Here is a 25,060-nt window from a genome sequence, read left to right on the forward strand (position 1 = left end):
GCTCAGTGGTAGAGCTCTTGCCTTGCATGCCTGAGGCCCTGGGTTCGATTCCTCAGCAACACATAAGCAAAAAGAAAAAAGCTGGAAGTGGCGCTGTGGCTCAAGTGGTAGAACATTAGCCTTGAGCTGAAGAGCTGAGGGACAGCACCCAGGCCCTGAGTTCAGTCCAAACGACCGGACCCAAAAAAAAAAAAAGAATATTTCATTTACATCAACTTGTTTCATACTTACAACAATCCACTGAGATATTTAGTACTCTTCTTCCCAGATTTTAAACATAGAAATAAGACAGACCCTAAGAATTTTCTTGCCTCAGGTAACAAAACAGGTAAGGAAAAAAAAAAACACGAAGAAATAAAATAATAACTGGGACTTCAGAACTAAAATTCTAAACCTTGTCTACACCAGACCACATGGTGTTTGTAAATCCAATTAGCTATGCTATGGTCTCAAGTTTCTCAACTGGAGAAAAAGAAAAGAAAAAGAAAAAAGTTGGAGAAAACCTATTTAGCTCTTTTCCAGACCATCTGCATTATAACTCAATTCTATTAGAATACTGAAAAACAAGGATGTACATGTAGTTTTCTGCAATGTCTCCAGCTACATAGTTATATAATGTAATCTATTTTCTTAGCTAATTATTTTTTCAACTAAATATCTTCTGCTCATCTGTCTAAATCTTAACATTTGAATACATACCCTCTGCATTTCAGGCATTCCTACATCTAACACAGCTAATTTTTCTTATTTTTTTTGGGGGGGGGGGTCCAGTCGTGGGGCCTGAACTCTGGGCCTGGGCGCTGTCCCTCAGCTCTTCAGCTCAAGGCTAGCACTCTACCACTTGAGCCACAGAGCCACTTCTGGCTTTTTTTTTTTTTTTTTTTTTGTATATGTGATGCTGGGAATCGAACCCAGGGCCTCAGGCATGCAAGGCAAGCACTCTACCACTGAGCCACCTTCCCAGCCCCTGCTAATTTTTCTAATTGAACTGCTTAATCAGAGTTAGAGCCATTATGCCATTTAATGTTGTCCTTGAATGCTCCAACTTTTTCCAGACAGTATTTCAGCAAACAAGGATCCCATCTAAATGAGATCTCAGTGTCTAATGTACAAATGCACTAAATTGGTTCAAAGAAAAATTATATTAAGGGTAACAGATTTTATGGTCCTAATCCCATTCTTTTAGCTTTTAAATCTCATTAAAAAGTCATAAAAGCTCTTCAAAGCAAACAAATTCATGGGACAATCTTATCCTAAAGTCTTTACAACTGGAACAAAATCCGTTAGGCATCTTTATTTCCCACTAGTCCTTACTTTACTTTGAAAGAATTTCCCAAAGAACCAGTGAAAAATTAAACAAATGATGGCCAGCTGGTATTTAGAGTCCTCATATTGAGAACTGGATAGTACTTCAAAGATTTTTGTCTCTGATCCCAGGCAAGCATTAAAAATCGGGGGAGGGAAGGACATTCTATATCAGTCTTACTGAAAACTGATTTTAAAATCATCTTACATCTCATTATCACATATAATGATGCTTCCAATCAAGAAGTTTCTTAGGTCGAAAATTTAAGTTCATGTCTTTGAACTCCCCCTCTTAGAAAACAATTTATCAATAGCTTTGATTAATTGCTTCTCTTCTTTATAAAAACCCATTTAAAGTACTCATCAGAAATATAAAAACAAGACCTTGGCATTTCTCATTTATTCACAAAGTCACTTAAATAGATTATACTAATGACCCTTTTTAATTCTTTTACATCTTATCAGCACAGAATTTTTTATAATAAACACCCTTTTCAAATTTAGCTGTAAGTTTGAAACCTAGAAAGGAACTAAGTATTTCTCTAACAGTTCTAACATTTCTCTAGCAACATCCATTAAAAAATCAAATGTCTTTTGACATTTGATTAGGTTGATGGTCTCAAGTATTTTGTCATAGAAGGAAAAATATAACATAGTTATTGCCAATTAAAATTCAATATTAATTAACAACATCAGATAGAGGTCCATGGAGAAGTGGAAGCCAGATGGATTCACAGCTGAATTCTACCTAAATTTAAGACCTTTAAAGGAGAACCAATGCTCCTCAAACTTTCCCATGAAATAGGAATGGAGAAATCATTTCTGAACTCATTCTATGAAGCTAGTATTATGCCCATTCCAAAACTAGATAGCGATACAACATCAAAAAGCAGAGAGCTGGTGGCTCATCCCCATCTGTAATGCTACTGAGGAGACTGAGATCTGAAGATCTCAATTCAAAGCCAGCCTGAGCAGTAAAGTCTCCAAAGTCTGTGAGACTCTTATCTACAATTACCAAAAAAAAGGCCAGAATTGGAAGTGTGACTCAAGTGGTAGAATGCTAACCTTCAGAAAAAAAGCTCAGGGAGCAGAGAGCAAGAGAGCAAGAAAGCAAGAGAGCAAGAGAGACAGACACACACACAGACAGACACAGACACACAGACACACAAATAGAGACAGAGACAGAGAGGAGAGAGAACTATAGGCCAATCTTTGATGAACAAATGCAAAAATCCTCAATAATATACTTGTTAAAATTCAACAACTAATCAAAAGATCATATTACAATTAAGTTAATTTCAAGTATACAAGGTTACTTCAACATATGTAAATCAAAACACATAATGCAGCATATAACAGAATCAAGGACAAGAATTATATGATCATCTCAATTGATATAGAAAAGGCCTTTGACAAAATTCAACATCCCTATATGATAAAAGCTCAGAAAAAAAGCTAGGAATAGAAGAACTGTACCTTAACCTAATAAAATCTATCTATGATAAACCTACAGGCAGCATCATACTAAATAGTGAAGAAATGAAATCATTTCCTCTAAATTCAGGAATAAGACAAAGGCATCCACTCTCTTCCAATCTAGAGGTAAGAAAAATAAATGAAAGGGACCAAAAAAGGGAAGGAGGAAGTCAAATTATCCCTATTTGCAGATGATATGATCCTATCCTAAAAAGATCCTAAAGCTTTCACCTCAAAACCCTTAAGAGCTGATAAACACTTTTGGCAATGTATCATTATATAGAAACCAACACACGGTAGCTTTTCTGTATACCAAAAATGAATGGGATAAGAAAGACATTAGAATTCCGTTTATAATTTTGCTGTAAACAAACAAACCTAGGAATAAACATAACCAAGAAGGTAAAAAGTCTCTACAATGCCAACTTTTCTGTCAATATAAACATGGGTAGCATTTTAACCTCCAGTAACAGTCCACTCACTCAGCTATAGCCACCTCTAACAGTACTAAACAGCATGTCAGCTCTCCACTGCCTACCTGCTCCAAAAGCCCGTTCTAGATGTTTTATGATGGTAGTTCCTCATTTCTAGCCACCCATTTTTGGTTTTGGTTACTTATTCTGGCCCCATACCACACCAAATCTCAGCAGCTAAATAGTAATTCACTATCTCCCATAATTCTATGGAAGAATCAACAGCCCTGATGGATAGATGTTAAAAGGTACACAGCCTGGTCCTTGGGCTGGCTGCAGCCCAACTTGGGCTTTTGACTTGGGCCTTGCCAGTCTCAACAGGTTCTTTAAAGCTTCCTCCCAACAAGGAGGCTAAACTCTAGGAGGAAATGTTTCAACCACAGTCCAGGAGAAGCTACAAACAGCTAAGGCTGAGTTCTGGAAAAACACTCTAGACAATTTCTACCACAATCTGTGGGTCAAAGATAGCAGGGAAGGCAAGATTTAAAGGCAAGGGAAGGGATTTTCTTCATGGGAGGAGCTGAAAGTATGTGTAATCATTTGCAGTACACTATAGATACCATTTAACTGGGTGGTACCATGTAAGTGAATTCCTTGAGAGTAAGTAATACTGTGAGTGAAAAACAATTTCTGTCCAGACGAGGAAGGATTATTAAACAAGGAAGAGTAAACGAGGACAGAGAAACAAGATCAGTGAGGTAAAGGAGAAGCAAATATTTCTGGAGCACATAAATCAGAAAGTTGAGGGAAGAAGCTGGTATTATTATGATATGATGGGCTCAAGGCATTGCTTAAGTGGCAGTGTACCAACCTAACAAGAGTAGACCCTGAATTCAGTATGCTAGTACCACCACCAGAATGAAAATAATAATATGGTGTGTGTGTGTGTGTGTGTGTGTGTGTGTGTGTGTGTGTGTGTGTGTGTGTGTGTGTGTGTGTGTGTGTGTGTGTGTGTGTGTGTGTGTATTTGGCAACTTCCCACACAAAGCTGTAGAGCAGTAATCAGTCTATTTAACAATTAAACAGGCCAGGCATTGGTGGTTCACACCTGTAATCCTAACTACTCATAAAATGAGATCTGAGGATAACTGTTTAAAGCCAGCCCAGACAGTAAATCCATGAGATTCTTATCTCCAATGAACCACCAAAAAAGCCAGAAATGGAGGTGTGGCTCATGTGGTAGATCTAAACATAAAAGCTCAGGGACAGTGGCCAGTACCTGAGTTCAAGCCCCAGGACTGGCACCAATAAATAAATAAAATATACATACATATGTTTTATATAGAGTGATAATATATGCCATATATTATCTATATCTATATCTATAGTCAGTTCTAATAACAATAGAAATGAGTTTACTCCAAATTAAAGGATTTTCATCTTCATCTATACAAAAGGAAGTGTATTCATAACGTAGCAGGTGATTACACCTAGACTTCATGTTCAGGGCTGGATATACTTGGGTGACATATGCTATATCCACAGTTCTGGAGAGCTGTGCTATTTAATTTAGTATGCACATTCATCTTCGTCACATCCATGTCACAAGCTCTTCCATAGAGCTAATTTAGGATTCATTAATTCCACAGCCATAAAAGAACCAGCCTTTGCAGGAAGTGCATGCTTGTCTCTGACTTGTCTACTCAACGAGAGCTTGGCCATCTTTTAGTTACAGACACATGGCAAACTGATTCTATGCTAACTTGCACAAAACCAAGAAGACAGTCATGACTCTCAAGTCTCCTATAGACATTTATTATAGTCTTTAGATTTTTAATGGTTAAAAAAGTGACAAAAAGGGATGGGAATGTGGCTTAGTGGTAGAGTGCTTACCTAACATGCATAAAGCCCTGGGTTTGATTCCTCAGTACCACACACAGAGAGAAAAAAAAAAAAAGACGGAAGTGGTGTTGTGGCTAAAGTGGTAGAGCACTAGCCTTGAGCAAAAGCAGCTCAGAGACAGTGCTCAGGCCCTGAGATCAAGCCCCAGGACTGGCAAAAAAAAAAAAGTTACAAATATATACACATACAGACACATTCAACACCCATAAAGAACAAGAAGATGACATTCCAATTAAAACACATATAAATTTCTGTTACACTGGCTTAAAAACATCAAAAGGATTTTTAATCAAAACATATGTAGGAACAGTAATCTCTTTCTGTATCTTTTTTTTTGTCCAACTTAATTGTAATAATCCTTACCATATGCTTAAAATTCAGAATATTCATCTTACCCTATGAATGCTGGTCCACTGGAAACTCTACAATTAGTTTTGACTTGAAGAATTCCTAAAGAGAAATCATAAACATACTGTCATATTTTATGTATCACAGGACTGTAAAATAAACTGTCCACCTAAATGATCCTAATATTCTTAACATGTATTCAACAAACAAAGGTTAACTTTAAAAAATAAAGTGAGTACTGTCAAAACTGACACCTTGTGATCTGTTACGGAAGGTGTAAACTAATACCTGAGAAGAGAAAGAAACCATGATGTGAGTGATACATTTAAACTCATCTCAATGGTAATTCCCAAGGGGAAAAACATGGGAGGAAAAAAATTAGCAGCTAGGGTAGTTTTTCCTTTCTGGTTTTGTGGATGTTTTCTTGTTATGTTAGTTTTATAAAATTAGAGCATTGTAAAATTCAATGGCACAGTATCAAGATATGTTTTTGCCCTTTATAGAGCATGGGCTTTCTTGATGTTAAAGTTCTCTAACCATTTTTTTAATTGTTCACTGATATTCATTAAAAATTTATTTTCCCCCCTGCTGTGTGCTCATCACAGTTCTGACCTGAGACTAAGTTGTGAGCAAGACAAGAAGATTCTAGCTCTAATGGTGCTAATATTCCAGTGCAACAGAAGAGATAATCAGTGGAGAAATAATACCAGTAGCAAATATTCAGAGAAGCTTGATGTGTAGAATAGCAAATGCAAGGAAGCTTTGGGGGGGGGGGTGTCTTGGGGTCTGGAATTTTGGAAGGAATGAGTGTTCACTTACTTTAAAATTGTAAGAGGGCTCAGTGGTAGAGCGCTTGCCTTGCATGCATGAGGCTCTGGGTTCAATTCCTCAGCACCACATAAGCAAAAAAGAAAAAACCGGAAGTGGCACTGTGGCTCAAGTGGTAGAGCACTAACCTTGAGCTGAAGAGCTGAGGGACAGTGCCCAGGCCCAGAGTTCAGGCCCCAGGACCGGACTCAAAAAAAAAAAAAATTAACTTCTACCCCCCAATACACACACATTACTAATACATTTCATTGAATTAGGCCAAACATTTTTTACTGTTTATTAACCAGTTTTATTCTTCCTTCCTACTTAAATGTATATAAACCAGAGGAAAATTTTTCTGAGAAGATAAGCATGTGGATCCCAGTGAAAGCTCTCATAATGCCTACTTGTAATCTCAAGATGAAGCCATTTCTGCAAAGTAACAGAAACAGCATCATATAAGCTCAGTGTTATATCTAGAATAAATCGCTCAGAAGCAATTTTAGCAACTCTTTTTTCCCCTCTTCAGCAGAACACAACAGTACCAAGCTGGAAGAATGAAATGTGAAAATACTAAATGGCGACGCGGTCTCAAAATAGAACAAATCATCCATATTAGGCAGGACAAAAAGGTCAAAGGCAGTCACAGCAACTCTGAGGACCAGCTGCTGAGCCTGACGGCTGCGGCTGTGCAGTACTCTCTGGCGTTACCAAACTTGCTCCAGCTATCCCAAAAAGCCACGTTCCCAGATAACCTTTAAAAAAAAAATGTCTTCTGGAAGATATGGAGATAACAAGTGCACTACTGAAAATTCCAGCATTCTACAACCTTTAAGAAACTTCCCAGTAAAGGGACATAGAAGAAAACCATCTCAAGTGACAGAGATAAGAAACAATCAGCTTTCTGGTGGGAAATCACAGGACCAAGGGCTTTTACTGTGAAAAGTGGACACATCCAGATACTCTAAACTTTATTCCAGTCGGGTAGAGATGGCAGAGGTTGACAAAACAGGACCCTCTGTAGTAGAAAGAACCAAGATAGTCACACAGTTTGGAAATATGAGGATGGGTTTCCATCCGTATGACTGTGTCTTATTCTGATAGGTACCCCCAAAAAAGAAAGATCACTTGAAGTGCTGGGGTCCAATCCCAGGGCCTCAATCATGCAAAGGCAAGTGCTGGTTCCCTGCAGATACCCACAATCCAAAGTCACAAATCTGTAATCCAAGTAGGTCAATGCAAAGTTCTGAGATGTCACTTCTTAAATCAGCTATGGTAGGATCTGCTGCAATGGAACACTCATTGATTCTACCTTGTTTGTGGCATTTAGGTTATGTAAAATCAAAACCCCACCAAGATGGAACATTCAAAACCAAGAATGTAAAGTAGGCACATCCCACTTCAGCTTCTGCTCCTCCCTACAGTCCTATAGAATGACCTTCATGACCTCTACTAGATGCTCAGACTGTCAGAAGGCTCTTTGGTCTATGCCCCTGGGACACATTTAGGGATAAACGTCTGACACTGTTTTCTGGTGTATGCTAAGCGACTGTTTCAAGTTCCCTTAAGGATCAGGCAGGATCTTATTTATCTGTGTTCCAGGGACCTATCCCCATATATCTTCCCAGGCTGGATTACAGAGTGTGTAAGTAACTGGAAGGAAATGTAAGGAATCTGGCTGTTAACTTCCTTCTGCTCAATTGAGAGCTCTAGAACTTGCATAAGAGTAAACTAGCAAGCTCCTTTGTTTCCCTTTCTGCATAGTGTTCTTGATTTCTTCTCTTACAGATGTTATAAATAAATAGTAAAAGAACAGAACAGTCTGAAGTGGTATTGAATCTTCAACCTGCCCAGAGCCACCTAAGGTGGTCCCATGTCTGATTTTGTTCCTATCTGTACCATGCATAATAAGTAGGTCATTGTTGAATGATGCACAGTCAGCTCAGGAACCTTCTGAAGACTCTGATAATAACATCGATTTGTTTTTCATTACCAACTTAGGAAGCAGGAATATGGGGAGGGCCTGGCTCCCAGGAAGATTTTGTGAGTAGAATTGGTAGCAAGGCTGGTGAACCAGGAAGGGTGAACCAGAGAAAGTGGCTGGGACAGAACTCTGAGTATTTTCATCACTCCACAGCAGGAAGAGATCAGAAGCAGAGACTAAGCCTTCACCCTTCAGGAAGAAGGAAGAAAAATTCATACTTGTCAACTTATCCACTAAACATGACATCTCACGAGTCTAAATGCAAAACTGCTGTCAATTCTCATATTTCAGCATGACTGGCTGCATTGTAATGATTTTGAGTCATTTCTGAATTAGTGATGGACCACTGGATAAAGGCCACAGCATTCCTAAATGACCTTATTATCTTACTGAATTATGATTTCACAATTATTCTGGTGCACAGGTTAGCCTGATAATGCAATTGGAAAAATGCTGAGATGGAAAAGCAAGTCATCATCCAAACAAGAAGAGTGCTCTCTCCCATGTTTAATTAGATAAATGTCCACTCTATTTTCCTCCAAGACCACCAATTCTAAGAAGGCAAGCACCTTTTTTTGTCTCCTGAAAGGCCTGCGCCTCCATAAATAATATAATTCCACAGTTCTATGAGCTATGATAAAATTGACAATCTCATATGTCTTTCTAAAGACTCAGTCTCATAAAACCAGTCATTTCTGATAGTAATCACTGTAAAGAACGCCATATCTGCTACAGCATACCTCGTACAATGACAAAAATCAAGTTGCCATGCATTGCAGATCAGCCTAGTATTTATTTAGTTTGAGCTAATTTTTGACCATGAAATACAAAGGTCTAATGTTCACTAAGTATTACATGACCATGAAATACAGATGTTTAAATGAACACTGCTACCCAACTTGTTCCCCCTAGTCACCCCAACTTTCATGCTCCACTAGCATTTAGGGAGCACTGATATTACATTGCTGTTAAATTACATTACAAATATATGGTTAAATGCTCCTAGGAGGTCTTGAATGTGCAGGACAGGCCTGGACACACAACAGAGTCTCAACCATCATCTGGGGAGTGAAAAGGATGATGGGAGACAGAAAAGCGCAGGTGAACATTTGCTGTGTGCTAGGTAAAGTGGGCCTTATGTGATCTCAACTCTGAGGGTGGAAAAAGCTGAGGATCAGATAAACTCTAAAACTTGTTCAAACTCATAAGCAAACCCAGAATTCACACCAGCTCTGACTAAGCCATCTGCTGCACGGCCTTTCCAAAAGCTATATTAAAAAGGAGTTTTATATAGAATGTGATGTCTCTCTCCTTTTGTCAAATCTATTATTCAGCTTGCAGACAAAAATAAGACGATTTAAAAATGAGGTCCACATTGCTTGCCTGGCTCATTGCTCAGTATTCATCTAGCAAAACAGAATTAGCAAGGGCTTCTTGAATTCTGCCTGCCTATTAAGTAATTAAGATTGACATGATAGATAGCCAGAGGAAGGATTCATCTAAGAATACTTAAACATCTCTGTACAGAGAAATACCGACTCACTGGTTTAATAACAAGATGAATAAACCAATTTTATCCGTATATAACATTTTACATGGCCTTTATTCCTAGTATACCTATTAAAATGCAGTTCCGATAAATTAATGCCATATCATCTAACTACAAATTTTTTTACAGGACTTTTTTTTTATTATTTTCTTGCTTTCTGGCTATGTCTGGCCTAAGCACTCACCTAAAGCATAAAGGTAGCGAGCCATATAACTGAAACTTAGTAATAGTGAAACAGCTGTTCTGCCTCTCTGTGGAGGGGAAAGGGAGGAACTGTGAGGAGATGTTCAAGCCAAGGAGAGTAACTAGCACTGATCCACAGGAAAGAATCAACAGCATGTCTCTTTCTAAGACACATTACCTCCAGGTTTGGCATTAGGAGATCTGCCAAAAGAAAGTGATGAGAGCCGGGCCCTGGTGGCTCACGCCTGTAATCCTAGCTACTCAGGAGGCTGAGATCTGAGGATCACAGTTCAAAGCCAGCTCGGGCAGGAAAAGTTCGTGAGACTCTTATCTCCAATAAACCACTCAGAAAACCAGAAGTGGTGCTGTGGCTCAAGTGGTAGAGCCCTAACCTTGAGCTGAAGAGCTGAAGGACAGCGCCCAGGCCCAGAGTTCAAGCCCTACAACCGACCAAAAAAAAAAAAAAAAACCAAGAAAGTTATGAGAAATAATCCAGCTTCTCTGGCTTATTCCTTAAAAGAGGCTCTTGGAAATTCCTTCCCAGGATTGCTAAGATTTGATCATCACCCACCCCCCCTACCAAGGCTGGGCAGGCTGGAAGACATAATCATTTCAAAAGAAGAGCTTGAATAGGCTCACTGGGGACATTACTCCACCCCCTAAGTTAGGTGATGTCCACACCTCAGTCTTATCACCTGGCCTATGCCATGGATTCTGATAGAGTTTTGGTCAGTGCTGTATGGGTTAAGAATCCAGATGTGGAAAACGTCTGGCTCTGTATCCACTGTGCTCACCATTATAGTGTTCTTGGCTCCCTGGTCAGCAGCAGCTGTGCTGATAGCCATTTCTGAGTGGACAGGGGCCGATCTGCTGCCTGTATATGTTCTAGGGCTGTTTCAGGTAAATGCAACCCACTCAGATTTTATTTATATAGTATTCTATCCTTTGTTTCATAGCCCCGAGGGGGGCCCACTGTTAGACTGAGTTCAGTCTTGCTTCTCTTCTCCACTCCCCCCAGTAGTGGCTGGCTCCGTTAGTGGCAGAGTCCCAAGCCTGCCTCCTCCTCTATCTGCATGGGCTTTGATCCAGGCCTCCATCTTCTCAGCTTTAAAATATGATTCTACTGGCCTAAGAACTGGCATTAATGGTAAAATAAATATTGTGGAAACACGTGGAAGTCATTACAGTGGCAAGTGGAAAGGGGAACTCACAAAAGAAAGCCAATTCTCTTGCTGTTGAAATGATTGCAGGAAAGGATGTTTTTGGTCTAGGGACATTTTCTAAGATTGAAGCAAAAACAAATCAGGAAATGAGCTTTATTTACACAACTTTGGTTCCAAGGAAACAAAACAGCAAGTGTGGCAGGGTCATTGACACTCCATAATATTGAAATCCTACTACAAAGTCAAAAGAAACTTTTCAAATAGGTCTAGAGGCCCAGGGATCCAGGTAAAACTATGGGACCCAGATACAGAATCAGTAATCTCTCACTGTAATTAAATAGCAACCTGAGTTCCAAATACCTCTGAATCTGCTTTGCTAGATGGTAATAAACCACTATGGCCCGTCCACTGGAGGCTTGGAAAGAAAGGACAGAGAGGGAGAGAGACGGAGGGAAAGAGGGAAAAGATGAGGGAGAAAGTAAGGGAGGATGGGAGAGAGGGAGGGGGGAGAAGGAAGAGAGGGAGACAGAGGGGGGGGAAAGAAAGTGAGAGAGAGAGAACAACTCCCACACTCTGGTCACAGTGGTGGTGTAGTACAGCCACCAACCAGCTTAACCCAGAGAGAGCTTTTGAAAACATTCCAGCCATCCACTGCCACTGATTTCCCTAGAAGCTTCTATTTTCCCAAGAAGAAAGGGTAAGATGAAAAGCACTGGACAATAGCATTAAGAAAAAGACAAGTCTGTTTTGAAAGAGCAAGCTAGCGTGTCACTAAACGTTTGGGTAAAATGTTCACTTTCACCTTGGGGTTAAATCAGTGCTTCCCATTTCTGACTTGGTTAATGGTGATTGGTGGTCAAAATCACTGGTATCCACTGTTGTTAGCTGCAGTAGAAAAGTATTTGGTATGCAGCAAACACTAAATGGCTTTCCTACAGAAAGACTGTGCTGACCACCTAGAGTCCACTTCAAACCCCACAGGTTGCCTGAAACTTCACTTGGCAGGTGTAGCCAATCTCAGTATCTAAGCTATCTGACTTCTGACTCCGACAGCAAATGTGGGAGTTCCTACAATTTCCTCCTCAAGTTTGATCATTCACTAGAGTGACTCTCAGAGCCCAGGAGGAAACAGGTCATTTTCTGTTTGTGGCTGGCACCACTTCAAACACCACTGGTGTCTGTGCCTGGCATAGGTGGCTCATGTCTATAATCCTAACTGGGCAGGAGGCTGAGATCTGAGGATCACAGTTCAAAGCCAGCCTAGTCTGTGAGACTCTTATCCCCAGTTTACCATCAAAAAACAGGAAGTGGAGCTATGGCTCAAAGTGGTAGAGCACTAGGCTTGAGCAAAAAAAAAAAAAAAAACACCAAGTTCGGGGACAGCAACCAGGCCCTAAGTTCAAGCCCCCTGACTGACAAAACAACAATAATAACAAAACCACTGGTATCTGACTGGTATCTGTTTGTTATAAAAGGATACAACTCAGGGCTGGGAAGGTGGCTCAGTGGTAGAGTACTTGCCTTGCATGCATGAGGCCCTGGGTTTGATTCCTCAGTACCACATAAGTGGAAAAAGCCAGAAGTGGCGCTGTGGCTTGAATGGTAGCGCGCTAGCTTTGAGCTGAAGTGCTGAGGATAGTACCCAGGCACAGAGTTCAGGCACCATGACAGATCAAAAAAAAGGATGCAACTTACAACCAGCCAAATGGAAGAAACACATAAGGCAAGTACTGGGGGTGGGACAGGAAGAGTGGAAGTGGTAAAATAGCTTTCCTGTCACTCCAATAAGACTGCACATGATCACAAACTTACAAACCACCTGAATTTCATTGTTCCAAGGATTTTTACAAACATGTCATTTTACAGGCTCAATTCATTAAATCAGAGGCCACTAATGACTGCAAGTTTCCAACCTTTGAATGTCACAACTGATTTTTCTGGTGACAAACCCCCTCTGTGAAGCTACCTAGGGGCACAATATGAGTCACTTCCATTAGTACAAACTCATCAAAGTTGAAGAGAGCTCAGTGTGAGCACCTTTTGTTAAAGATATTCCTATCTAAAATCTCCAAGGATTTTAGGTACCTTGGGCTATGAAACTGGGGCAAAGACCAAGAATATATTCCTGGTTACATTACACATAGCAAAGAGCTGCATTAAAAAGTTTCCCAGGAGAGCTAATTCTCATTTCAAGAAGTTCACTTCAAAGGTCAAGCTCATCTTCAAGGCCAAAACAAGGCTGACAGTCCATTAAATCCTTGATGTCCTAAATCAGTGGTCCCTTCTGGCAGTTAGCTCTCTGTTCCTTCCCCTCATAGCTTTTACCACCCACCTATACAAGGAGTCTCCATTACCAGCTTATTTCTTTCCAACAAAACAATAAACTCTCTGAGGTCTGGTCTGAATATATCATGCTAATCATTGAACCCCATGGGTTTAGCATGCAAAAGCTCCTATTGCATATTAATGGCACCAAAAAAAGCTAAAATTAGATCTCTTTGCTAGGAGCAAAAAACAACTTCTTATAATCTTCCCTTCAATTGACCAAATTCCATGTGGCATTCAATGGTCCCTGAATCCTTTAGAGGAAACCAAAGGCTCCACTGACTCCCATCAAAGACAAGAGATTTAAGCTGGGCACCGGTGGCTCATGCCTGTAATCCAAACTGCTCAGGCGGCTGAGATCTGAGGATCGCGGTTCAAAGCCAGCCCAAGCAGGAAAGTCCGTGAGACTTTTATCTCCAATAAACCACTAGAAAACCAGAAGTGGCGCTGTGGCTCAAGCGGTAGAGCGCTCACCTTGAGTTGAAGAGAGCGCAGGGATAGCACCCAGGCCGAGTTCAAGCCCCACAACCGACCAAAAAAAAAAAAAAAAAAGATGAGAGATTTCGTTCGGCCATATATTTTACTAAGAATAATTTGGGACAGCTGTAGGTACACTAAAGGACACGAGTAAGATGAGGCTTCTTTTTTGTTATTTTGCCAGTACTGAGGAAGGCTTGAACTAATGGTTTCAAATTCTCAATAAGCTTTTACAGCTCAAGGCTGGTGCTTTGCCACTTGAGCCATGCCTCCAGTCCAGTATTTTTACTGGTTAATCTGGATGGCTTAGAACCAGGATCTCAGCCTTCTGAGTAGCTAGGATAACAGATGTTAGTCACCATCCAGTCAAGGCAAGGCTTCTTAAAGAACCCCCCTCTTTGCTTAGAAACTGAGAAGATCCAAATTCCAAAGGTGGCAGGCAGTATTTCTACACAGTAAGCTGGCTTTCTGTTTCAGGGCTCAACAGGACTCAGTGATTTCACTTGGTGACAGCAAGGGAAGAAGACCATGTTCTCTGGGAATTTTAGTTTTGATGGCTTTCCAGGAGACAGAAGCCATATTCCCCATTTGGAAGTGTGACACCCAACATCTCAGTCAGGGGGCGCTTGGTCATGGCTCAGGAACAAATTCAGCTGGGTACCATGTGTGGTCTGTTGTTGGTGACTTCAGTTTCTCCTTTGTGCAGAGTGGATCAAACAACAGCTTTCTTGGCAACCAAATTTGAAATACGGAAAGACTGCTTTCCTGCCTCCTTGCCCCCTACCCCACCATCACACAAGAAATAGTTTCCTATTTATATTTAACACCACCATCTGTTTTTATTGTGGAGAGTTTTATTCCTTCAGGAACTATAACACTTTCATCACTGCTACTGAACAGAGGTAGAGAGGAGAGGACCCTGGTCTCACACATGTGTCCTGGCCAGAGATGGACTACCAAAAAAGAAGGCACAAAGAGAAACGTCACATCCTGTATCCAACTGGACAACAGTTGTCAACAATCACTGAAATCATAGACAAGCAGATCATCTGGGAAATTTTAGCCTCTACGATTTACAGATGTCCAGATGAGCTGATATCCCAAAACCTGGCTGACAAATGAGGGCAGGGGGCTACAAAAGAAGGAGGAATTAGGAGTGACAAAAGAATAGGGAAATAAAGAGTAGGCACTAAATCTTTGAAACCATGATCTATAGGAAACAGAAAGGAGACCCACCAATCGGAAATCCATATTCCAGAACTCCATTTCTCCCTCTTTATTCCCCAAACTAATCTCTGCCATCCTAAAGATGACCAAAGATGAGCTTAAGCACTTTCCATGGCATGTCTATGCCATGTGTTCTCTTTCTCTGCCCTATTTCTTAAAAAACAAACAAACCCTTTCCTATCAACTTTGCTTATGTTCAAGTCTTTCCTGAATTATTCTCTTGCTGAATGCAAGGAACAAAGTCAACTTAGCTGATAACATAGTTGGTGTGTTGGCTTGGAAAGTTAGAGATTAAATGTCTATTTCTGATTTGGATTCACTGAAAGGTAGGTAACGATGTCACATGGAAGGTCACACTCAAACCTGACAAATATAACAAAGATTAAATGATAGATTCACTACTGTGTCATGTGTGCCTATGCATTGCACGTGTGTGTGTCTGTATATATACAGCTTGAATCCAGGGTCTACACATGCTATCATGGCTTTTTTAATTATAGCTGATGCTTTACCACTTGAGCCATGCCTCCAACCCAGCTTTTTGCTGGTTAATGAGATGAACTCTTAAATGATGTTTCTGTCCTCACTGACTTAGAACCATCACCAGATCTCAGACTCGTAAGAAGCTAGGATTACGGATTCGAGCCCCTGGTGCCCATCTCAGTTGCATTTTAGGGCACTCTTCAGTGATGGTCACAGTATATGAGTTCTGTGTTGCACCAGAGAGGTACACAGGATATATACAGGTGGGGTGAGGGACAGGAAGAAAAGTGAGGGGTTCATCATAGGGTGTACAGCATTTTACGTGGAGTGAAACAAAGAAGAGAATAGGACAAAGCAGAAAGTGACTTCAAGGAATTAGCAAGCAGATATATGGTTGAGTGGAATTTTGAGACAGAAGTATATGGGGTTTGAGCCATAGCTCAGTTGGTAGAGCTCTAGCCAATGAATAAAAGCATCAGGTACCAAGAAGTCTGAGGACAAAATTTAGGCCCAGAGCATTAACTATTGTTCTTTGGGTGAAAATACCTCTTTTAGAACTAACAAAGATTTTTCTGAATGCAATGGAATTTAGACTTGATCATACAAGCAGTTAAAAGTCACTAAATGTATCTGAACAAGGAAATGATAAAAGAAATATTTAAGAATGTACAATTAGGCGGGTCTCTCCTTGCAGCGTCGGTGTGAGAGCAGAGTCCGAGTGGCGACCACGAAGAGTCATTGCCAGACAAGCATTTAGGAAGTTCATTCCCCTGTTTGACCGAGTGTTGGTCGAAAGGAGTGCAGATGAAACTGTAACCAAAGGAGGCATTATGCTTCCAGAAAAGTCTCAAGGAAAAGTATTGCAAGCCACAGTAGTGGCTGTGAGATCAGGCTCTAAAGGAAAGGGTGGAGAGATTCAGCCAGTTAGTGTGAAAGCGGGTGATAAAGTTCTTCTCCCAGAATATGGAGGCACCAAAGTAGTTCTAGATGACAAGGATTATTTCTTATTTAGGGATGGTGACATTCTTGGGAAGTATGTAGAGTGAATACATCACTAAAATGGCATCCTGTTGAAGCTGCCCATTCCATGGAAGTTCTGAGATCTTTCATCATGTAAATAATTTCCATATCTCCCTTTTATAATAAACTGATGGTAACTAAGCTAATGATATCCATTGTCTCTAAAGTTTAATTTCACTGTTCTGGTATAAACATTTCCAAATAAAACATGTAAATAAAAAAAAATGTACAATTAAATTTCAAACAGATTCATATGAAACTATTAAGAAAAAAAACTCATGGAGGTTGAGACCAGAAGTCTAATTTCATATTACAGTATACTGATTAGTCCAAAAAGCAAACCATCAATGAACTTCAAACTTAAAATTCTAAGTAACAACATAGTTCTGCTATTTAAAAGAATCAAATCTGCAAATTATCTAGTAAAATGATGCAAGTAGACAAAGCAATTAGATTTTGAGGAAGCAGGCTCTTCCTAAATGTCTTAGCTGACTTTTTCAAATGAGAAATGGTTTTAATGAGTGATAGTTTTACAAATAAAAATATAATCTTTGGACTTAATAGCCAAATCTTTCATACATGAGAATAGTCATTTAAAAGAATACCAAATCTATCACTTGTCATGGGAAGTCTTCAGCTTTAAGACTATCCTGGACCCTTAATCACTAGAAAATTCATCAGACATTATGTCATTTACCATGCAATCCATCTTCTGATTAAAATCAAATTACAATTATTCTAACTATGGACCAACATTTCATTTGTTTCACAACTGGTGCCTAATCAAACAGTGTGGTGAACAGATCATTTCACCACAATGTAAATTCATTTATTTCAGCGCCAAAAAAAGTCGTTTTTGTTTTTTTTTTACAACTTTAAGCAACTTATTTACCAGCTTAAGGGTTAGATTTTCTTTTTCTCTAAGACTTAACTGCATGAGCCAGATTTGAATCAAACCAAAGTGCATCCATCCTTTGCAAAAACAATGTTTTTTCTCTCATAAACTGCTTGGGTGGACAAACCAGGAAGTAAAACTGAATAACTGATGACACTGAAAGCCCAGCAAAATGAAAGAATACATTTGAAATTAGCTGCAGCTTGATTAAAATTCCACTTAAGGGCTGGGAAGGTGGCTCAGTGTTAGAGTGCTTGCCTTGTATTCATGAGGCCCTGAGTTTGATTCCTCAGCACCATATAAGCAGAAAAAGCCAGAAGTGGCACTGTGGCTCCAGTGGTAGAGCACTAGCCTTGAGCTGAAGAGCTGAGGGACAGCACCCAGGCCAGAGTTCAGGCTCCATGACGAGCAAAAAAAAAAAAAAAAAAAAATTCTACTTAAAAGTTCATTCCCGGAGTGGAACTGTGGCTCAAGTGGTAGAGCGCTCGCCTGGAGCTGAAGAGCTGAGGGACAGTGCCCAAGCCCAGAGTTCAAGCCGCACAACCGACAAAAAAAAAAAAAAAAAGTTCATTCCCTCAGAAACAACATCAGTTTCATCAAAGCAGATGTAAGAGGAATTTCAGATGCGTAAGTCTTCATTTTAATGTTTGGCTATTGCCCCCCTTTCATGCAAATGTCTATTCCTCTAGCAGGTCTAGCTGATCTGAAATAGGATCACTCACCCTGAGAATGGAGAAAAGCATTAGCCTATCATTTCCATTCTAGCAAATCACTTTGACAGACAACAACTGCAACTTTTAATAACTTGGTTTGGGCAAAACATATCTCTTGCTTTTTGGGTTACAGGCTAAAATTCATGTTTCCCAATTGCTTTGCTGGGTTACTGTCATGTACCAAATGCCACTGTAAAGTATAAACTCCCTAAAAACAGGAACTGTATTACATGTTTACTTTGTTCTGTATTTGCACATGTACATGCATGTTTGTATGTTTGTGTGAGATATATATATATATAGAGAGAGAGAGAGAGAGAGAGGATGTTCACATGCGCCAATACTAGGGCTTGAACTAAGGGCCTTACGCTATTTGCTTAACTAGCTCTTTTGCTGGTTAATTGGAGATAAAGAGTCTCACTGACTTTTTCTGCCCAGGCTTGCTTCCAACCTCGATCCTCAAATCTCAGCCTCCTGAATAGCTAGGATTATAGGCTTGAGTGAACTGGTGAGCAGTTGGCTGATTAGTTTGCTTTTTAACCAACACCAGGAAATCCAGGCACAGTAAGAGTTATAAATAAGCACCTACACATTTTTTTGTTGGTAGGGGTGGTCACAGGACTTGAGCTCAGGTCCCTGAGCTTTTTTACTCAAGGCTAGTGCTCTACCACTTTGAGCCACAGTGCCACTTCCAGTTTTCTGGTAGTTAATTGGAGATAAGTGTCTCATAGGCTTTGAACCACACTTCTCAGATCTGAGCCTCCTGAGTAGCAAGGATTATAGGCGTGATCCACCAGCACCCAGTGAGGATTAATTTTGTTGTCCAGAATTTATTACTGTTAACTTGCCTCCTAAGATGGACTTAGAATCATGAGTATCTGGTCTCTGTGATATATCATTTCTCCCTCAGATCTGGGTATAAAGGAGGCCTAGGAATACACAATGACTGCTCATTCACTAAGTTTTTTTTTTTTAAGCAAGATTAAGTTTAATGTTATATACAGTGTACCATTTTTATGAACGCTTCTTACAATGTGGATAAATAATTACTGACTTATGTATGCAAACTATGGACTTCATGACTATTTATGACTTTAGCCTGTCATGGCTCAATTAACTGTACAAACACTAAGCAGACAAGACTGGTGCTCCACAGACAAAGCAAATCTTCTGCTACTGTGTGCACCATGGAATTTAATGTTTGGAAACCACTCCCCCCCCCACCCCACCCACAAACATAAGCAGTGAAACACAAACCTATCTGTATGTATACATGTATCAGTAGACGCATACATCAAGTATGCCAGCCACGTGGCTGCTGAAGTCAATGAACATGAGAGCCTGCTCAGTGGCAGGGCTGGGTCACTCCAGAGAAAGGCAGGCTTGTGAAAATAGGATGAATCCAGAAAAAGTCTGTGGACCCCTAGAAGAGTGCTGAGGTGGGCTGGCCCCTTCATTCATCCACTTTTCTCTGGGTGCACACTAATGTTTACCCTGTCATTCACCTTACCAATTACTCTACTTTCATTTTAGAGACTGATGTTTTGCATAGCTGCCTTGACTCACGTATTTTGACTGTGAGAATCTACTGAATATTTAGTATGTTATAGACTGAACAGGACAAGAAAGTGTATTTTGGCTGGGATGGTAATGCCTATACTTGTAAGTACACAGAAGGAAGAAAATGGAAAGATCAACAGTCCAGGCCAGCAAGGGCATAAAGTTCCTGAGACTCCACTGCAACCCACAAAAGCTGTGTATAGTGGCAAATGTCTATTATCTCAGCTATGTGGGAAAAGTAAAAAGGAGGACTGATGTCCAGACCAGCCTGAGCATAAAAGCAAGATCCTATCTGAAAAGGTAAAAAACAAAAAGGACTGAGGGTCTGGCTCAAGTGATAGTGTTTGCCTAGCAAGTGTGAGGTGCTGAGTTTTTTTTGAAAAGTGTACTTTATTATGTCTACACTTAAAATACAAAAGTTAGGGATACAGAAAATAGACAAAAAAGGGACATGAAATTAGATAATCAAGAATCAAATAGTCCAAGCTTTGAGAGACAGATGGTGCCTGTTTTCTCTTGTAGGCGGAAGCTAGATTTAATATATCCTGGAACATGGTAAATTATACAGGACTCTAGGCAGTTAAACATGGTGAGACCAAAGAAGAATACTCTTAGGAGAGGAACACAAAGGTTCAATGTCTATGTGTATATAATCCTATAAAATAATATTTATTGAAATGAACTCCAGGAAATGGAATCAAGGAGTTTGTTGTTGTTCTCTTTTTGTCTTGTTATTTTTCTGTCTTCAGAAGGGGGGCACAGAAATGGAGGGACAAAGGGTGAACAAATGCAGCACTGGTACTCACTAGACACACGAAAATGAACTAATAAACAACTTGTATGTAGGGATGAGAGGGAAAAACTGGGAGAAAGTGAGGGAAGAGGTGACACTGTCGAAAAAGAAATGTCCCCTGACTTATATAACTATAACCCCATTGTATATCACCTTTGCCACAACAATAAAAAATTACAAAAAAAAGAACCAAATAGTGTAATTAAACATTAATATAATGCTTTGAAGTACATTTAACAATTCTTCCATACGCACTTATTTAAGTTATGTCTTCAACTTTAATACCAGCTCAGAGAGGGAGAAAAATGTTTTATGGATGAGCTTGTCTAGAATGCATTAAGGCTCTAAGGTTTGATTACACACACACACACACACACACACACACACACACACACACACACACACAGTCCTGGTAATAGGAGGAGGAGAGAGGTGGAAGAGAAAGAGGAAAGGAGAAGAGACAAAGTTAGTGAGGAGGAGCTGAACCTAACACTCTGACAGCAAGTAGTGTTTCTCCATCCATTCAAAGCTGCCACCCTAAGGCTAATGGAAGAGCAGCATAGATGGCATGTCTCCAAGTTTTCAGGGATATGCAGTAGCTTCTGCTAGAAGCTCTTCTGGAGAAGGACACAAAGAGAGAAGTTCCAAGCAATGATGAACGAGGAAGCAGCTGGGCCCATCGAGGAGAGATGGTGCACAGTATAAAGAATAAATGAGGTTGGGGGTACATTTAAGATTTAAGATTCCAGGATGAAGAGTAAGGCTCCAGATGACTTACAAATAGAGTAAAAAAGTGAGGCAATTATTTTAGAAAATGAAGCTGGTAGGGCAGGGGACACATATCGGGGGAGGAGGGGCAGGAATGGGAGAAAGATGGCAAAGAATCAGGTACCCCATCGCAGTCCTTCAGGATCTGGACCAGGGGCGTGCTGTGACAAAGACATTCCAAATGAACTCCTAAGGAAAATGGGACAAGTACTAGCTGATGCTTCCCATATGGGGAAGCAAAGGGCAGGGAAGTTGGGCTGGCAAAAGGCTCTTTCTAAAGTTATCATTCCAGTATTCAGGGGGAGTACAGGAAGCGAGCTGGTGACTTTCTGTTTCATTTTGAATCATGACTAATTATTAACATAAACAAGGTTTTACAACTTCATTAAGGATTTGGCATAGCAAAGTTCTTAACTGAGCATTGTTCTCTGGTGCACCTAGTATGAAAGCTTAAGGCCTTGTAGGTCCAGATCACAGAGACTTCAGACCAGGCTCCAGCAGTTTCAAGCCTGGTGCTTTATAGTCCTATTAATTCAACTCTTTTGACAAGTCCCAAGTACTTGTGATGAGAATGGCATGATGTGTTGAGTGTGAAATTGTAAAAGTAGAGACTGAGAATCTGCCACTTTGGTAGCAGCTCCGAGGGCTCACTTGGAAGAGAACAGCTAGATCACTGGTCTAAGGGATAAATAAGAAAGAAGACAGGGAGAGAAATAGAGAGAGGAGGGTATTAAAAGCAAACCTACACCACCACATTTAAGTACTTCCTGGTAGGTACTCTTAGAATGGATTCTGGAACTCTGCAGCCCTCCACAGAAGAAGTCAGTGTCTGATTCAGGTATGCCAGCACTCAATGACCAATGACTGCCCTACTTTAGACCACAAGGCCAACAGTGGAGTAAGGCAATGACTGGTTCCAAGACACAGTCTGCAGTGCCTATGGATCACTAAGGTGCTAAAGTTTAGTGGGCAACTGGAAAAAATGAACTCAAGTTCATTTTTTAGTAATAAGGTTTAAGGATAGTAAGTGTTGGGTACAAAGGCCTGAACCTTGTAATCTGGGGGAAAAATACATTATTTACAATACAAATCTAAATGTAGCCTTATTTCATCTCCTATATAAAAGAATTCATTTAATAACTCATTTTCTAAATGTTTCCGCTTACAGGGCAACAACTTAATTTTTTAATGAAAACAATTAGGGAGAATTAGATCCCAAGCCCACATGTTGCCACATGGTAGATGCCTTTAATCCCAGCTGAGGAATGAGGATCTTGAATTTTTAGGTCAGCCTGAGCTATAGAGAGCAAGTTTGATGCCAACCTATGCTGAGTAGCAAGATCCTGTCTCAAAAACAAAAAGAAAAATAACGCATGTTATGCAACATACACACAGGCACACACATATGCCACAACTACAAAACACCTCTCTGAATAGCTTTCTACCTGGCTCCCCATTGGAAGCATACCAGGGCTGGAAGCAATCAAAAGATACTTTGTTTCTAAATAACTTCTAGCTTCTGAGCTGCAGGTACTCATTGCCTTCCTCATCATGAGCTGCCAGCTGTGGAACAAAACCCTCAAGGGCATATTTTTCATTTTACTTGAGTGTAAAGCTACTTCCTTTTCCAAGCTATTCAACTTGCATTTGTGCTGTACACTACTGATTGCAGAAATAATTAACATACTTAGCATGCCAACATGATTAAGAGAAATATCAAGGAATTTCAGAGGCGGTACCCTTTTTTGTTTTATAAATATCAATGTCCTTTCTTTGCCATTTGGATTAAGAGTTTGGAAATGTGTCCTTGTGGAATGGAATTCTGAACTGCTGCTCTGTATGGTTTTGTTTTTTGTTGCTTCTGTTTCTCTGTGCTGAATTTACCTCTATTTAAAGTACTCTAATAGTTATTTATCCTATTGTCTGTTTCTACCCACTAGATGCTATGCTCCAATCTAGAGCCATAAGGATTCTGTGTGGAGGATTTTCTGAGGTCTGCTCACCATCATTACCCAGAAAGTAGTGGTCCAGTAAAGATTTGAGCAAGTAAATCCCAGACCTGCAATGAAGAACTTACCTTAAATGACAGTTTTTCAATTTCCACACTCATTTGAATAATGATTTCTATTTAAGAAAAAGAAATACTTTCAGGACCTGTGGTAGACCTCTGCTTGGCATGAGCGTCATAAGGAGAAGAGAATTAAAACATACTATGGGGACAACCTCAGCACATATGGCCTGAGGCTCTGGGTTCTCCAGATGGTCCCTGTCTATCGCGTAGGAGGTGTACTTATTCTTCTACCCACCCAATTGTGATTTCTGCTTTCCCTCATCATTGTTCCTGCTTGTAGCACCTGTCTCAGTCCAGGCTTCCTTTTAGTGTGTTCACCCCATGTTATTGGACCTTGGCATCTGTCACTTCCAATGCTTGACTCTTTATTTTTGGTGGTTAAACAAAATGGTCCCAGTCTGTTTTCCAACACAGACCAGATATATGAAACCTAGCAATTTCCTTACTGCCTGGCTTGAGAGGACAATTAGAGTGACCACTTGCATTCATTACGTAGTATAACATTTTTCAAGTCAACTGGATTTGACCAGAAAAAAAATATCAATGACTATATAATTAAATCCAAGAAACTGATCATACCCCAAACTCATATTAAGAATGAAAACTTCAAACTTAGAAAAACATGTTGTATTTTAAGTAACCTATGCTACAATTTTCCAACTTGATGTCTAAATGTATGTTAGAAAAAAGATACTAAGCCGGGTGCCGGTGGCTCACGCTACTCAGGAAGCTGACAGCTGAGGATCAGGCTGAGATCTGAGGATCAAAGCCAACCCCAGGCAGGAAAGTCCATGAGACTCTTATCTCCAATTAACCACTAGAAAACCAGAAGTAGCACTGTGGCTCAAGTAGTAGAGTACTTGCCTTGAGCTGAAGAGCACAGGGACAACACCCACACCCAGAGTTCAAACCCTACAGCCTGCTGGTGGCTTACACCTGGAATCCTACTCAGGAGGCTGAGATCTGAGGATCATGGTTCAAAAGCCAGGCCAGACAGGAAAGTCCATGAGCCTCTTATCACCAATTAGCTGGAAAGCTGGAAGTGAAACTGTGGCTCAAGTGGTAGAGTGCTAGTCTTCAGCAAAAAAGCTAAAGGACAGTGCCAAGGCAATGAGTTCAAGCTCCAGAACCAGCACAAAACAAAACAAAAACCAATATTGTGCAATGAAATAAGAATAGGAATTTAGTCAGTAGAGAATGACTTAAGTCATTAAGTTAGGACCAACTTAATTCACAAGCCAGTAATTCCAAACATATCAACACTGCAGCAAGGTAATATTTAGAGGCTCTTGTCAGCTGCACCAAGGACAATTCCCTTGACAAGCACTCCTTTCTTCAGCAATGACGCAAATCAGCTAGACTAAAACTAAATTTAAAGGCTACACAGCTGTCATGTAACTGCAGGTAACCTCTTGAGCAATGACTTGATTCGTTTCTCCCTATTTGTATCACTGGCTTTGCAAACAGATTGCAATCAGATAAATGCATTTCCCCATATAAAAATGTATTTCCCTGTATGAAACCGGTTCCTTGGCTCTTATTGTTTATGATAAATTGCAAATAATGATTTCTTGATCTCTAAACTCATTGCTCTATGG

General features: G+C 40.1%; 2 protein-coding genes across 2 annotated transcripts in view; one reads left to right on the top strand and one right to left on the bottom strand.

Annotated features, from left to right (window-relative positions):
- Window positions 1-25,060, bottom strand: part of Lrrc8b (leucine rich repeat containing 8 VRAC subunit B) — a 55,369-nt gene that overhangs the window by 14,024 nt on the left and 16,285 nt on the right. Inside the window, exon 2 of the mRNA XM_042678368.1 lies at window positions 5,492-5,546. The gene's annotated coding sequence lies outside the window, so the exon portion shown is untranslated. The remainder of the gene's footprint in view (window positions 1-5,491; window positions 5,547-25,060) is intronic.
- LOC122112093 (10 kDa heat shock protein, mitochondrial-like) lies at window positions 12,795-16,815 on the top strand. The gene is made up of 2 exons (XM_042684936.1): window positions 12,795-12,853; window positions 16,337-16,815. Exons 1-2 carry the CDS (start codon window positions 12,795-12,797, stop codon window positions 16,686-16,688), a joined length of 411 nt encoding a protein of 136 aa, XP_042540870.1. The 3' UTR covers window positions 16,689-16,815.

This window comes from Dipodomys spectabilis, unplaced genomic scaffold, assembly GCF_019054845.1.
Source record: "Dipodomys spectabilis isolate Male_0828 unplaced genomic scaffold, ASM1905484v1 ptg000002l, whole genome shotgun sequence".
NCBI lineage: Eukaryota > Metazoa > Chordata > Mammalia > Rodentia > Heteromyidae > Dipodomys > Dipodomys spectabilis.